At 36.2% G+C, this 17,763-nt stretch overlaps 1 protein-coding gene across 1 annotated transcript in view; it reads left to right on the top strand.

The window, feature by feature from the left end:
• Positions 1-12,145, top strand: part of LOC145331861 (trimethylamine transporter-like) — a 50,188-nt gene extending 38,043 nt beyond the window's left edge. The window contains exons 29-34 of the mRNA XM_080176707.1: positions 207-308; positions 9,629-9,687; positions 10,912-10,967; positions 11,298-11,349; positions 11,665-11,718; positions 11,965-12,145. Of these exons, the coding sequence (XP_080032833.1) occupies positions 207-308; positions 9,629-9,687; positions 10,912-10,967; positions 11,298-11,349; positions 11,665-11,718; positions 11,965-12,015 (374 nt within the window). The 3' untranslated portion in view covers positions 12,016-12,145. The remainder of the gene's footprint in view (positions 1-206; positions 309-9,628; positions 9,688-10,911; positions 10,968-11,297; positions 11,350-11,664; positions 11,719-11,964) is intronic.
• Positions 12,146-17,763: the final 5,618 nt, after the last annotated feature.

The raw sequence follows: 17,763 nt of genomic DNA, 5'->3' as shown, positions 1-17,763 counted from the left end.
CTAGGGAAACTTGAAAAAAGACAGAAGACCATGTACTTTTAATTTTTAAGGGGGAGTAATTTTTTTTATGGGTGATTTCTCTAGCCAATTTTGTACCTTGATGTGAAAGGTTTAAATTGATCAAAAATCTAACATTTCTTCACTTTCTTATAGATTCCCATTTTAGCATAACAAAAATTCATATTTACTTTATTAACCATGTTTAGGTGTGGAAGGACTGTATGCATTGGCTTGGGTTGCTTACATTATCTTCGCCTTTTCTATCAGTCTTATTAGACAAGCCGCCAGGGAGAAGCTTAATATTCCAGGTACACAAAGATGGATTTATAGACAGATAGATAGATAAAAAGATAGATTCTCCCATAGGATAGATTAATAGTTAGAATGTTTTATAGATAAAGTTCAATAGTTTTTTATATGTTAGATTATGTGTTTGTTAATACACTTTCAAAAACGGTTACAAAACATACCTTTTTCGACATTATATACTAAAACAGTTTCTTTACAGCCCTAGTAATCAGTTTTGAAATATCGTATTTTATGGAAAATTAATTATTGCAAATGAACGAACTTATAATAAACTAAAGGACTTTAGTGATGAAGATTTTTGGACAATTGGGTAGATTATTAAGAGATGCAAAAAAATAATACTTAAATTTTTGGATGTAATAATAGATTGAATAAAAGTAAGATAGATTAATCACTTTACTTCTAGGTCAATTATTTTCAAAATTGTTTCGGAACGCATTCCTTGCCGTTCACGAATTCTTAATCTCCAAGCCCTCCGAATGACCAACATGTGAATGTTTACAAATGTGTATTTATTACCATGAAAACGGTGAATCTAAAACAAAAATATAAAAATTAATTACATAGTATTAATGGTTTATTATTTTTGTAGATCGAGGTTGCGTGATTTCAATTTAATTAAAAATATAAAATTTCTAAAAAACTTTAAATTGGCACGAAACATATTAAATAGCATCAGAAATTAATAATTTTAGATTCAAATGATCAATAAAATTAAGGAAAATATTCGTATGTCAAAAGTTAGCAGTTAAATGGTCTATTTGTTGAAAAATTAATGTTTTAAATTTCTTCGTGAAAATATACCATACTACACTTATTATTAAGAATTAAGATAAATTCTTACCACATTATGATGTCAAACTAAGCAGGAAGGCTTATTTGAGATCTTCCACGGATTAGAGCGCATGTATATCCATCCAATACATTATTTTTATTCACGTAGCTCTTCACATGGGAATCATCAAGGAAAAATGTGCGCCTCTTTGTTTGTTTACAAGCGAAGCGCGGAGATAGTTAGGAATGCCGCGTAACACACTCATTCTCTGGTGTAAGGAAAAGGGAATTAATGGGTTCGAACTTGCCAGGGAATACAAGAAAAATCATTCCAACACACACCCGTCTAGTCACTGGGAATCGAACACAATAACTCATCTTAACATCATGCGTGCAGACAGTGTCCACAAAATCACAATCTCATAACGCATAAATTACAAGAGTTTAAAATGGCATGGCCATCAGGCCTAAAATTAAATATGGTAACTTACGAACACCACAATAACTCAAACCGACTCCACTACCACATAAGGATAGGAATAAGGAATGGAAAAAGCATTCAACATTCATGAAATGCACATTTACCACTCACACATCTCATTATATCATGGCCTCATAATCTCAATTAAAGTTAGAATTACAGACCATGTAATTGCGAATACATGAATTAATAATCAATAGTACCTAAACTTTGATTAGGTACCTACATAATAATAGGCAAATGATTTTTTATATTAAAAATCGCATCAATAATTAAATAATCAACTCAAACTTTTAATCAAAAGAAAGAAAGATTAAATAATGACATTTTTTCTACTAAATCTTTTTGCTAAAAAAGAAAAGTAAAATTTTCATAAAAAACTTCTCAAAATTAAGCATTTTCTCCAGCGGAAAAATACTCGGGCTTACATCTAGACATTCTTAGATAAGATAGGTAAATCCTTAAATCTAACATGTTTAATAAAATAGATACTTAAATCTAAATAAAATATGACTGTAAAAGTCATCAAACATCGGAAAATTAAAATTTCATAATTTTAAATCTTCGTGAATCAAAATTGCGTAAAATAAAATTGCAATTGAAATATGCAAATTAAATTACCAAAATAAAACAAAAGCTCAATTATAAGAAAAGAACTTCTCTAAATGCTGAGTTTGCAATTTCTCTCTGTTTTAAGAAGAAAGCAACTTGAACATATTCATACAGTCAAAATTAAGGCAATTTGGGGCCTCAGTTAGAATGAACCCCTCAAGATACAAACTAACCAATCTTTCAAATATAAATAATGCCGTGTTCCAGCTATCCTGACGGACGTTATGTCTTTCCATCACAATTTTTTGATACTGCATAATTTCCGACAGGATTTCTGGCGCAGGGCTCCATCAACTGAAAATAAACATAATTAGTGATGTTTAAATCAAATCAAAAATTAAAAGAATCATGAATAATTCAAGAAACTTTAGAATCATCAATCAAAGCAATCAAAATAAAATTATCTTATGCTTTAGTTTTGCCGTTCTGTAGTATGTCTGGCCGAGGTAACAGAGCTAAGATACACTATAGAGCGGTCTTATTAAGCTTAAATCTTCGAACTCAAAGAATCTACTTAATTCAAGACGAAAAAAAATCTGCATTTTTCTTTAGGTACATCGGTTAAAAGGTAAATAGAAATAATTTTAATATATATGTAATATTAAATTATCTATATGATTATAATAAATCTTAAAGAAATATTTGTATGATGTAAAAAAATCTCATTGTGTTACTTTTTATCATATCGAATTTCAATTAAACAAGAATAAAAATGTTCGTATTTGCGTAGGTACCTAGGAAAATTTCCGCGAAAAAAATCCCTGGTCCCGGAAAGACTTAAATCATTGAAAAAACTTGCGTAAACGTATAAATAACTTAAGTTTGCATTTCAAATGAAAAAATCTTGCGTCGATTTGAAAGTTTAAACGAAATTGCGTCAAAATTTGCGTTTTTTGTCTTTCGAAAAAAATATCTGATAAATCTACCGTAAAAATAAAATTCAAAGTTAAACAAGAACGATATTTATACTAAACTTTGGGTAGATTGATCTTTAGCAGACGTCTTGCGGAAGTCTCGTTACTCGTGGCGGCTGCGTCATCTGATAATTTGAACTTGCAAACCACGGTCCTCCCACCTGGGCGCACTTCTTCCACACGCCCCAATCTGAACTTCTTCATCAAATTTGTGCTATCGTCGATCAGCACCACGTCTCCCGGCTCGAGCAGCACCTTGTTGCTGCGCCACTTGACGGACTTGAGTAGCTCAGGCATGAGCTGCTCCTTGTACACCTGATGGAACTGACGGGTCAACTCCTCCAAGTTCTCCAGCCTCCTGGTGATGGGCTCTTTACAACCTGTCTCAAAGGTGCAGATTGCATCGTTGGTCCTGCCGCCTAACAGATCAGCAGGTGAAATTATTCTCCAGCAATTGACGTCATCTCCTTGGGTGGCATAGGTCAATGGCTTAGAATTCAAGACTCTTGCAGTCTCAGCACACAACACCAATAAATCATTGAAGGTTACAGTAGCACCAGCCAACTTTTTGTTCAACACACGCTTGACCAGCCCAACCTGCCTCTCCACAGTACCTACGAACGAGTGTGCTGCGGTGGGCACCAGATGCCATTCAAAATGCATTCGGGTATCCTTCAAAAGTTCATCCATAATTCGTTTGGCACCAGCCATATTGGTGCCTCTGTCTGTGGTAACCCTTCTAGGCATATTGTAAAACGCCTGAAGTTTTCTCAAGCCGACCAGCACGGCTTCAGTTGAATAATCAGTCAACACATCAACAAACACAGCCTGTGTAAATCTACAGGCCACAATCAACAACCAAACTTTGTACTTGGTCTTGGAACTCCTGGTGCCAACGCCAGGCTTCGTAACTTCGATCGGCCCCGCAAGGTCCATATGCACCTCCTTGAAGGGCACAGAGGGCTCGACACGATCTGGCAGAATATTAGCAATTGCGGGACTCGAACGCTTGGCATATTCAATGGAACATGCAGCACAACTCTTGACCACTTTCATAGCCTCCATGCGGCCATGTGTGATCCATGCATACCTGCGGCTTTGCGCCAACGTCTTACGATGGCCTCCATGCCCCAATTCATCGTGGGACTGCTTGAGTAGCTCAGGCATGAGCTGCGCCAGCCTGTTGTGGCGGCTGAGCAAGACAACACCTGGGCTGTCCTTCATAATCTTCCTGGGGCCTCCAGCAGCGGCCTCAAGAGCCTCATCTCCTCTCCCGGACATTTTCAATATTGTAAATGTCCTAAGAGGATAACATCCATCATGACCCACAATGGGCCAACAAACCTGGACCTTGTGATGATACGGTTGAAGGGAGTCGAATTTCCCCTCGGCGTCCATGGTCATCTCCTTCTCTTGGTTGAAGGAAGTCAAAAACAGGTCACAAACAGAATCCATGTATGTATTTGTGAAAGTATAGTTCTCATAATGCTTAGAACTATCATTGTTGCTAACACCATCCTCAATTGTTGCAACGCCACGTTTCTTGACAAGCAGCGTTTTAAAGCAGTTGGCAGCCTTAAGAACTGCGGCCACAGTCCTCCTTGCCTGCCTGTAGGTCCTTCTTGCCAGAGACCTCCAAAAATCATTGTCCACTACCTGTGTGAACATTACCTTGAGCTTCGCCATCTTGGGATTTAGCTCGCTCTCGGGAATGGATGCATTTACCTCACCCGCCGTCTTAACGGGCCACTGGTCCTGTTCCAGGCGCAACCAGCTTGGACCTTCCTGGTATGTAGATCCAGGTTGTACATCCTCAATCGTGCACAAACCACGCGTCGCCAGGTCGGCGATGTTGTGCTGGGTTGGAACCCATCTCCAATCTTCAGGGCTCGTCAACTGTTGTATCTCGGAAACACGATGACTGTTAAAAACATTTAACATAACACTGTCACTGGATAGCTGAGCTAGGGCGCAGCTGCTATCACTAAAAAACACTTTGCCAGAAATGTTGAAAGGTAGGGCTCTGGCAACAGTGTCCACAAGCCTTGCCAAAATTAGACAACTAAGCATTTCTAACCTTGGAATAGACTCAATCTTCACTGGTGCGACACGTGACTTGGCGCAACACAAAACTACATCATATCCTCCAGGAACTGGCCATCTCAGGTAGGTGATGGCTGCATAGGCCTGGTTAGATGCATCGCAGAAACCAACAAGCATTGGAAGCCCCAACGGCTTATCAGGAACCATCGAACGTCTGAACGACACATTTCCAAGTGCCGAACGGTCCTGGAGGCTGGACACGAGCTCCGACCTCAACTCTCCAGGTATAACATCATCCCAGTTGCATCCATGTATGCAAACTGAGCGCAGACAAAGCTTGGATTTAAGCAGCAATGGCGCTGCTAGACCCATTGGGTCATAAAGTTGTTGCACAATTCTCCAAACTTCACGTTTAGTTATCAACTCAGGTAGACTTCTCCAGAGGTCCTCCAGATCCAGATCCTCCAGTAACTTTCTACCCTTAATCTTCTCGCCGTGGTTGGCTCTGACAGGTAGGAACAACTTATCCTGTTTAGGGTCCCATACAAGGCCCAGAACTTTTACACTGTCAACATCATCTCCAGAATAAACAACAGATTTAAACTTGAAATTGCCAGGTGCGATCATATCTTCCAGCTCTTGGACCAGCTGGACAGCTTCAGGTTTGCTGTTATGACCGCTCAAACAGTCATCCACGTAAGTACAAGTCTCCAATTTGACCGATGGAGGATCTTGATACAAAATAAATTCAGAACTGAGTGGTTGCTGAACATCTCTCCACACATCCTGCTGGGCTACAACGTCACAACCTCTAATCTTCTCAGATCCATAAACATCTTGAACATCCTGCTGGGAACGTCCACCAAAAATACGACCAGTGAGTCTGAGGGCGGTCACGGCCATATCTCCAGCCAAGGCCTCACCAAAGTTGATGGTTTTGGTAAGGTAGACCTCTGGCTCTCCATCAACTGTATCAGCGAAAAAAACACGTTTCAGCTGAGAATCTTCATAGGTAGCTAATAATGAATTGTAGAACTTCTGAATATCAGCCACGAATGCACACTTATAACTTCTGAACCGGATAAGATTGTGCATCAGAGTATATAATGGAACTGGGCCGTCCATCATAATACTATTGAGGCTTAGCCCCTTGCAGCAGAGGCTAGAATTGGCGCATATCCTCAACGGCGTGGAAATAGACTCTTTATATGCGCAGACTAGGCTCGAATAATACACGGGCTTAGTATAAGCTAGGTCTTCTGGCGAAGCTTTCTGATACACTCCACGAGACACAGCTTCTTGAAACACTTGGCAGAAGGTGCTGTATTCACCTTTTTTAATCATTCTCTGCCGGTCACGTAAGCAGATCTTATAGGCCTGCTCTGAATTGTCAAATAACACACTTGGCGGCTGCTTGTAGGGATATGAGGCCGTCCAAACATGGTTTTCAAGATCTAATGTCAGACCTTCTTCAATCAGCTGCCGCTTACGCACGTCCAAGGCGGACTGCCCGGCGGCTATGGCGGCGCAATGACGGCAGTTCTTACAACCGCTGCACATTGATGGCGGCTGTATTCCCAAACTCTCAGTACTCAGGAACTCCATCTTGCTGACCTCCAACTTCACAGCTTTACAGGCGACAGGATTAGCAACAGTCCTGCCATCTGCAGACACAACTAAATAGCCTGTACCAAATAAACTTCTGTACAGTCTAGAGTCACCAACCATTTTATCTGCACACGGGAACATAGCTGGTGTTAAATGGCCGATTAAAACATCAATCTTGCCGTCGACCATAGAAAAATTATCAGGCTTCATGTTGAAAATGTCGGCGGCGGCTGTAGGATCAATAGAACGCAACCCTTCTTCAGTACCAATGCTGGGCACTACCGCCGCCTCCAGAATATGTGAATTCCGGTTGCGGTCAACCAAACAAATCTTGACTGTAGGACATGCTTGGCTCTTTCCATCTGCCAGAGAAATAGTAGCTGTGCGACCAGTTGATGGCAACTCTAACTTCTTGGCAATACTTCTAGAAATCAACGTCAAATTTGCTCCACTGTCCCACATGGCATTGACGGTGACTTGACGTTTGTCAGTCGCCAACGCCGGGACCTGCTGCAACATCAGCATAAAATTGTTCTTGCTAAACAATTGTGATTCATACACTGCCGCAACTTGTCCACTAGCAACAGATTCATGTAATAATGAATTATGAGGCTGGTTGCAACTGTCAATGGTACAGCTGCCAAGCTTATCGGCTCTGGGACAATCGGCCACCCGATGCCCTTTTTGTAAGCAGAGCAAACAGGCGCCTATCTTCTTGATGAAGACTTTGCGTTCAGGAACAGACATATCCCTAAACTTGGAGCACTTAAACAACAGGTGATCAGAGTTACAACCTTCTGACGGGCAAGGCTGTTTCTTCTTGGTCTTAGCTGGAGACCCAGGTTTACCAACGGCTGTAGCTGCGGCCGCAGGATTACCTTTCTTCTTGGAGGGGGTGTCTACATCGATTGAACACCTCATCAAAATGGCGCCACGCTGTTCCTCTATAATCTTCAACAGCTTAGGAATATTTGGGGTATCCATCGAGCCCAACGCCAGGTTGAGCTTGTCCTTGAAATCACGTGGCAACTTCTTGGATAACATTTCCAAAAGAATAATGGTCAACCACTGGCTTGTGGTGACTTCCTCATCATCATCATCTTTAGTCAACTGCTCGAGCTGGCTAACTGCACCACCAAACTCTGCTAAGACTGTCACAATCTGGTTGGAGTCCGACGGTTTAGGCTTCTTCTCCCATTGGTTGAAAAGGCAGAGCATCTGACGTGTTTTGGACTTAAAACGTGCGTCGAGGTAAGCCCATTGAGATTCATGTGATTGAATCTGAATTAACTGAAGTCTCAACTCTTTATTTTTGCAGACCTTTTCACTGCTCAACAATAACTGTAAATATGACGGGTCCTGTCCTACGGTAAGCTTTTTAAAATTGTCCTTGAAACTTACGTAGGCTGACTCTGAGCCGTCAAAGCTTGGAAGAAGGCGTTCGTCGACACGATTCATATATCCTGGCGTGAATATAGAACCGGTGCCGAACTGTGGTGTGCCAAACGGCGACACAAATGGCGATGCTGTCGAAGCACCCGCCGTCGTTGTAGGCGGCTTCACAGGTTCAAGCTTAACCTCGGCCAGCCGTTTCATCAAAGCAGACAAAGTGTTTATAATTGGTTCTGGTAAGGGAAAGTATGACCCTTTAATAACCTTCACAATCTTTAAGCAACGATCATATAGTTCAGCCTTATGGTCAGGCAAATTATCACCAACTAAATCAACAACACTTTGAATGTCACTAAGCTCCTCCATAGCATCTAGAGCATCTTTCAGAGCGTTATAATCTTTTTGTACAGTAATTATATTAGAATAAATGTCACTAAACTCCTCAAGCTCTTGGATTCTCACACCAAGCTTGCTAAAACCGACCATAATGCTATCGAATGTCTCGAACTTGTCATGGACAAGGATTGACTCCTTAGTGAAATGTCTAACATCAAGCTCTGAAGATTCACTGACCAACTTCATCACTTTATTTAGTTCACTGGTTAGGGCCTCGACGGCTGGGCGCAGCCGTAGTCCAAGTTGAGCGCCTTTATTCTTTTTAGGACCCATGATTGTCACAATAATTATCTGTACTGATTACGATTATAATAGTGTGTGGTAAGGTATCACAACCAACACATTCACAAAACTTCACAGATATTTTCTTAGCCGCATCTGTTCTGTCTCGTTTTCGTTGTTTCGGAACGCATTCCTTGCCGTTCACGAATTCTTAATCTCCAAGCCCTCCGAATGACCAACATGTGAATGTTTACAAATGTGTATTTATTACCATGAAAACGGTGAATCTAAAACAAAAATATAAAAATTAATTACATAGTATTAATGGTTTATTATTTTTGTAGATCGAGGTTGCGTGATTTCAATTTAATTAAAAATATAAAATTTCTAAAAAACTTTAAATTGGCACGAAACATATTAAATAGCATCAGAAATTAATAATTTTAGATTCAAATGATCAATAAAATTAAGGAAAATATTCGTATGTCAAAAGTTAGCAGTTAAATGGTCTATTTGTTGAAAAATTAATGTTTTAAATTTCTTCGTGAAAATATACCATACTACACTTATTATTAAGAATTAAGATAAATTCTTACCACATTATGATGTCAAACTAAGCAGGAAGGCTTATTTGAGATCTTCCACGGATTAGAGCGCATGTATATCCATCCAATACATTATTTTTATTCACGTAGCTCTTCACATGGGAATCATCAAGGAAAAATGTGCGCCTCTTTGTTTGTTTACAAGCGAAGCGCGGAGATAGTTAGGAATGCCGCGTAACACACTCATTCTCTGGTGTAAGGAAAAGGGAATTAATGGGTTCGAACTTGCCAGGGAATACAAGAAAAATCATTCCAACACAAAAATTTTGTAGGAAATATATTTGAAGACTTTTGTATCAGCCTGTTCCTCTATCCTTCAGTTGCTCTTCAGGTAAACAATAATAAACATTTCATAATAATTAAATTATTCAACTCATTATTGAAAAAGTAAGATTTAAAGGAGAAAAAAAAGTGAAAATATTAATTGGATTATTGAAATATAAAAAATTATATAGAACCTGAAAAATTACTATTTCGCTGATATCTTAATGAATAAAAAAAAACTTTTTTCAAAATATATTAGTTGTTTGCATAAGCATTTTATTGTTTAACCCTTACAGATCCAAGAGCCCCCCCCCCCCCCTCTAGTTTTTTTAATCTCATTTTTTTGTAGTTAGGATGGAGAGCTGTAACTTCATGACTTATTAAGTTTAGTAATTATACGTCAGCAAGAGTTGATTGTATTAGGATATCTGGTCTGTGTCGGTCGTGGTGTCCGGTCAAAGTCGGTTGGGTAGCAAAAAAAATTAGAAAAAATTCTAAATAAATCTTAATTTCTACATCATAACTTTTGTGTATAAGGTAGAAACCTAAAATTTTTTTGGTGAATACTTAGATATCAATGACCTTCTGAGAAAAGTGGTGTTATGACCGTTTGACCGCTCCCTGACCGACTTTATGACCGATTTTTGTCCAGCTTTTACTACAGACATATATCATGAATTTGAATATCGTGGCTTCTATTACAGCTAGAGACCTATAATTTTTTTTGGTAAATCCTTGAGCAATAATAAAGAGTTAAAAATATTAATTTGCGCCGCCAACCACCGTTTTACCGCCGTAACCGCCGAAAATGGCGTTTCCGTTATTTGCCGTTTTTCGGCGATGATCAGAAAAAGTAATTTATTTGTTATGAAAAATAAAAGTTCGTCCTATAATTTGGTCATCCTAGCTGCAAAATTGGCCGCTCTACAGCTGTTTTAAAATTTAGCGGCTGGCCGCTAAAAAGCGGTTAAGGAGCGGTCAAACCGCTATGACTAGAAAAAGTAATTTTCTCTAAAAATAGCATGAAGCACCAGAAGAAAAAAAAATTTACGTCTTTATCTGTACTAGGAGCCGAGATAGAGGGGGGGCTCTAAGCCCCCCCCCCCCCCCCCCCCGATCTATTAAGGTGGGAATTGGGGCCCGATCTGTAAGGGTTAACAATGAACCTAATCAATTAAGAAAAAATGGATTGATATATAGATTTATGGGTTTTTTTTATTGCAATTAGCTTGGAACTTTAATTTAAAGATAAATAACTGTATTATTATATTAACCTTATGGAAATGTTTAGGTTCAAATTTCACTGGAAAATACCATCAATGTTACTCCTGATAAGAGAAGAATTAGGTAAAGTTATTTTTTTCTATGTCTGTCTTTTACCTTCTAGATTATAGCTAGGGTTCTTCCATACGACCTCATCCAAACCTTAAAAGAAAATTAAGATTTTCTGCATATATTTGTTAGTATTTTTTAGTCTTTCCTTACCTTCTTTGGTAACCAGACCACCATTTTGTAGAAAAAATATTCCCAAGGAATCGATTTTTATGGAAATAAATTGATAAACATCACCTCAGTCTAATTTATTGAAAATCATTTATTATCATAACGCTTTGAAATGTCGTATTTGTAAAAAAGTGTATCTTAAAAATCACGAAACCTCACAATTTATTTATTTAGCAATATGAATGGAGGGGGTGAGCAGGGAACCAGCAATGGAAAACATATTAAGGTTTGTTCAGTTATACAGGAATAGGAAAATTGAATTTAAATAATTTTTTTTATCACTTTTTCTGTAACCTTATTTTAAATCCAAATATATGCCTATTTTCATTGTTTGAGGGTGTAGTAGGGTAGTGGGGAGTTATTAGAGACTCATTTTTCCCTACAGAGTTATATTTGTGATTCCTACAAAATACCCACTCTGGCCTCCCCCTCTCTAATCAAAACAACGATTTTAGATTTAAATGGCAGTGAGTTCGCATACTTTATTTAGCAGATACAAAAATTTTACTGGATAATATGTAAATATTGTTTTGGTTTTTAGATGACTGGATATGTGAACAATGGAGCCGTTAATGAAAATGAAACAAATGGAAAGGTAATAAATTGAAGTATTTTTAATTTAGACTCGTTTATTTATTGGTTCAGTTTCAAATTTCCAATATATTCTCAATCCACAAGTGAGGGATAGGACAATGGTTGAGAGATAAATTAATCTAATTCTCCTTACCTATATCATTTTTCTAGAGCATTGGGGGGGAGGGGGGGAGGGGAAATGGATGCACCTCCTAAACCCCAGTCTACACAGCTTTAATAATCTTAATTTTTATTCATTTTTTTCTAGGAGTTGAAAGTAAATGTACCTTCTACAGTCCTCTACACAAGTGAAGAATAGTATCTTAAATTTACACACAAGTGAAGAAAACTGATTTCGTAATTATATACTCAATTTTAGAAAAATATCTTTTTGCACATGATATATTATCTTACATATGATTTTTTTGCCCTATAATTTTAAATGTAAATCTTTATATTTTATTGTATATCCTTTTATAATAATAAAATTATAAGTTTTACAAAGTACAAATATTTTAAAGATACTGAAACATAATTTTATCTATTTATACTATTTTATGATGACCTAAAATTTCTTTAAAATTACATTTATTTGTCTAAAATTTAGATATGTATAATAGTTTGAATATATTTTGGCTTTAAATTTCTTTTTGGAAATTCAATAGATAATGTTCTGTAATGATTAATATATAATGAAATATATACTATGTATAATAATTTGAAGTTGGAATTAATTAAATTCTATTTTTAAAAGCGAAGCTTTCCTATAATTAGGGTCGGTCCGTACGTCCGTCCGTACGTCTGAGACAGATAGCTTTTTTTTGGTTAATTTAGGCATGTTAGAATTGTCCTATTGTTTTTAAACTTTGCATGGTGATTCCTGGAGTACTTAGGTATGATTTAGAAAGCGTAGCAGCTCTATAATCATTACCAGAATGTCCGTACGACCATTTTAAACATGTTGATTTTTTTCTTTTTTAACAAAAATTTTTTATGTGATCTAATTATCCGAATGTTCTGATTTTTGGTATACTGATTTATGGGACAATAAAGTACAATATTTTAAGCAAAGCAACTCTAAAATCAAGTCCTAAAAATGTAAGTATGTCCATAAACATTATCCTGTATCAAGAAGTTTTTCAACAAATTTACTCACAATTTTGCTTTGACTCTTATTCATATATATTTGATTATTCAGTTCTGACACTATACAAGTGTTAATGTCCGTGTGTCCTATCGTTTCAGAGCTTCGCTTTTATGGATGTTGTCATCCTTGTTTTCTCTCTAACTATGATTTTGCCGTATATCCATATATTTTGAGTTTTTAGCGTTAATGAAAGTTATGAGTCTGGGTGATTTTTTGTGTATATTTCCCTTGACACGTCATGTATTAAGAGACCAGTCTAACTGCTTTTTCAGGAAGGCTTAATGAAAAATTCTGTATCGTACCGTATTACAGACAACTGGTTTAAATCTTGAAATATTTCATTTTAATATCTGCGATGCGATAAATAATCATTATTCATCACAATTTCTTAGTTGCAGGGAATTATTCTATATCCCTTTGTAAGTTGGTCCTTTCATTTAAATATATATTTATAACTGTTTCTTTCTTCCAATTTTGTATCATTTTGACACGTCAAAGGAAGGATAGTGATGTTATATCTTAAAAATCAAGAACATTGTAAAACTAGTAATTCTTGTAAAAGCAATGGATATATAATACGTGGATATTGTTAGAAATTTTCGCATATCCTGATAAAATGTTTCTCCCAGCTGGCTAATAATATTTTCCTTTTGAGTACCCTACCCCCCCCCCCTGACCACGGATGAACGAACTGACCAATATATGAGGTCTAATTGACGACAAAAATCACCCTGTCACATTATCCACCTTTTCTATATCCAGTGTTGTAGCTAATTAACCTTGGGGGGGGGGGGGGGGGGAGGTTGTAAATTAATTTAAGCACTATTATCCCCCTTTTCTTTTGATTCCTAAATTGAATACCCTATTCTTAATGTTTTACATGCAAGTATTCCAATTTTATTGCTGCACTAATTATACACATAATTGTCCATGTTTTCTGTACCTTTATCCCACTTTTATAGACTTGCGACAGTTTTATATTTTAGATTCCATCTAGACTGGCTCAAAACTTATTTATTTTGAATTTAGGATGGGAAAATATCTGTAAATTATTTTGTCGTATTCATTCGAATCCGGTGGATAGGAACCGGTTCTCCTCCATACGAAAAAACTGTCTAGCATAGTACTGTATCCAGCTTTATACGAATATAAAAATTACAATCATAAGATTAAATCCAGTTTTTTTAGCCGGTGCCTTCGGCAGTACGATGCTAGACATAGCCTTCGGCACCTCGCGGCTAAAAAAAACTGGTTTTAATCCTATGATTGTACATTTTTATATTCGCAGAAAGCTGGATACCTCGGGGCTAAAAAAACTAGTTTTAATCTTAAAATTGTACATTCTATATCCGCGGAAAGCCGTTTATAATACGATGCGAGAAATAACTAATATATTATAATCTTAAGCGGGAGGGGGATATGTTTTCGCTAATTTAACCCGTGTCCTTTCCAGCCTAGATCTTCTGCCTGTGTGCCTGTTTGTACAGATAGATCTAACCATCCACTAAACCGATATGGTCCTCCTTTATTATGTAGTTTCCCATAGGTCCTAGATATGTTTAAAATTATTTTTGGGCAGGATACAACAATAAATTAAAACACTAGAGGGAGAAATGGTAAAATAACTGTATTTTCTTATCGCTATGACCTTGAGCCGACTCTCAATTGGGCCTTTGAAAATTAACCAATGATGTAGGAAATATTAACACAGCCAAGTAGCAAAAAACAATTTACCAGCAGACGAAAAAGGTCCTTGGAAAAGGGAAGGCTGTAGTTATCTGTATATATGTCTATACTCTGAATCTGTTGATACAACCAACCATTTAGGAAATATCATCATAAGAAAAAAGTAACCATGCCCCCGCCCTCTCCAATTTGTTTCTCTTTAAAAGTAAAATTGAAATAGAGTGGTTGACTTTCCTCCTTAACTCAAGTGCCCTACTATAAAGTTACATTTTAGTACAGTTTCGTCTTTTTGAACCATTCTATTTCATAGATTTGAAAAGGCCATAATTTGTATTCCAAAATATTACGACCATATAATGACGCCCTAATCGTTCCATAATCATTTCTGGGTGTTTCAACAACAAAGCAAAGACGATAACGATAGTAGCAACGTTTTAAAACGATAAAATGAACCAATAAGAAGCTTCACAATATATGGGAACCATATAGGTTCAGCGGTTAGCGACAGACGGAAAGAAATTCTGTTACTTTTATATAGGGATACATGCAAAGATAAGGTCATTTATGGTGCGCATCTAACATTTAATCAATGATGTGATCCCAGCTTTCAAATTAAGCTTCTCTGCAAAGAAGAAAGATATTTTCTATTCGTCCGTCCGTCTCAAAGAGTTCAATGTTATAGTATACGTGGATATTTTGAAAGGGGGAACATTTATGTCAATTGATGTAGTTGATATGGATCTCACTTATTGATAAGTTCGTTCATCCGAGAAAGGGGACGGGATAAAGAGGGTATTGTTATTTTAGCCAGCTTTAAGTATCACTCTATTAAAGTACTTGATCATCTGGTGCAATATCCAAGTAATTATATATCGATTTAAACGCTAGACAAACAGACATCGTAACACTTGATGTTTTAGTTTTTTTTGTTAAAACTTACAAAAGACCATTCACAATGATGTGCTGAAAATGGATTGCCTATTTTTTCAATAATTTCCAAATGTGTACAGCAGATAACCCAATTATTGCAACCTTATTTTCAGCTACTCCGGCCAAAAGGAAAAGCGATATAATGTATAAACGATTTATACATTATACATTCAAAATTTTAATTTTTCAAATTTAGATTTTTTTGGAAAGTTTGAAGCTTTTTTTAGCTAGTAGCAAATATTGAGATAGGACGCGGATGCTAAGTACACTTTGGGAAACTAAATTTCAGTACATCTCTACAATCCACAGTTTATGCCAATGATAGATATAGTAGATAAAGATGGTTAAACTAGGCCAAATAATCCATTAAACTAAATTCTAGTAGACAAATCTTTGTTTATGTTTTATATGCAAGTAATTCCATTAATTAAATAAATCATTAATAAATTTAACTAGTCATAGCTAAGTTTGTAACCAATAATATGGCCTTTTTGTTCATCCACTGTTTTCTATTGACTGATTTAGAGATTATGTATCTATATTATATCTATTATGTCAGTACTTTGTGCAAGCTACTCTAAAAGATTAATTTACAGATGATTCTAATAAATATTATCTTCTTTTCATTTTTTATTAAGTTCGGCTTTGCCCCTAGCTTCCCCAATATGAGCCATAATATGATAAAATTTTTGTTACAAAATCAATTAGAATAGTTTTGTAAGATGAAGGAAATATTTTTTGCAGATGTTTAAAGAGTTGATAATCTTTAAAGAAAAGGATAATTGAATTTATTCGGCGATTAGTGAGAATTCACAGACGGAGAGATGCATGCATACTTATACATATGCCTGATTTTATCTATGCTGGGCTTTACTTAACCTAACCTAACCTAAAGTAAGAATCAAAAGTAAGTTTTATAATACAAAATTAAGTGTTTTACTTTTAGTTGAATTTAAATTGTCATTTGATTATTTGAAATAATTATGTCCATTAACTTAAATCTAACAATTAGATGAAGAAAAAAATATGTAATGATATACAGGGACAAGACAATGTTCGATAAATCAATCTTACTTATTTTTTTATTTTGTTAAATTATCCTTTTAGTAGGTAGCTAACATAAATAAATGGAAATATAAAGTTGCGCATTTATCTGCCAATGCCCTTTCCCTTCCTATATAAAAAAGTTCCAAATTATGCTGCTGACCTTTCTTAGGCATTTTTATGTAGATTTTTTCAAACGTTGAAAAGTTCAAACTAGTGGCCAAGAAAAAACCTAATTTATCAAGTGTTCAAAATTGAATCTCAAAAATCTTACTTAACAGCATTTGATAAAATTGGTATATATTTACATTATTTAGATGCCAATGGCCCTACATGTTTATTGATAAAAGTTTTCAAAGCAACAAAATATTTCCAATTTATAATGCACAAATGCAAAAAAGAAAGTTTGGCCACATTAAATGCATTTAAATATCCTTAATGGAAACAACAGAGGGAAAAATTAAACTGAGTGACACTAAAATGAAAAATAACAACTAATATTTTCTCGTATTTATTCGAATCCGGTGGATAGGAACCGGTTTTCATCCATACGAAAAAACTATGTCTAGCATCGTATTATATCCAGCTTTCTACGAATATAAAAATGTACAATCATAAGATTTAAACCAGTTTTTTTAGCCGGTGCCTTCGGCTCCTCGGGGCTAAAAAAATAGTTTTGATCTTATAATTGTACATTCTATATCCGCGGAAAGCCGTTTATAATACGATGCGAGAAATAACTATTCACATATTTACACATGATCTAATAGTTATTTCTCGCATCGTATTATAAACGGCTTTCCGCAGATATAGAATGTACAATTATAAGATTAAGACCAGTTTTTTTAGCCCCGAGATGCCGAAGGCACGGGCTAAAAAAACTGGTTTTAATCTTATGATTGTACATTTCTATATTCGTAGAAAACTGGATATAATACGATGCTAGACATAGTTTTTTCGTATGGCTGAGAACCGGTTCCTATCCACCGGATTCGAATGAATACGAGAAAAGAATTTACCTGTGCCTATTGATCACAGTACCCCACTCCCCTATTTTATTATAAATACAAAATACTTGTCTATTTTCTTATAGGGTGCCCTACCGCTGCCAGGTTACCATGTACCATATGGCCTAACCTAAAAAAGGTAAAACACTATAACGTTTCTGTGCTCGACTAGGCACTTGGGGAAAAACCACCTATATTAAGTTTATCATTTTTAAAATTTTATGATACTTTGACGTCTAAGTTTTTTATTTGG

The sequence above is a fragment of the Acartia tonsa genome, chromosome 11, assembly GCF_053477335.1.
Source record: "Acartia tonsa isolate MP-2025a chromosome 11, ASM5347733v1, whole genome shotgun sequence".
Classification (NCBI taxonomy): domain Eukaryota; kingdom Metazoa; phylum Arthropoda; class Copepoda; order Calanoida; family Acartiidae; genus Acartia; species Acartia tonsa.
The sequence above is the reverse complement of the archived record's forward strand: the minus strand, read 5'-3'. Positions and strand labels throughout refer to the sequence as shown.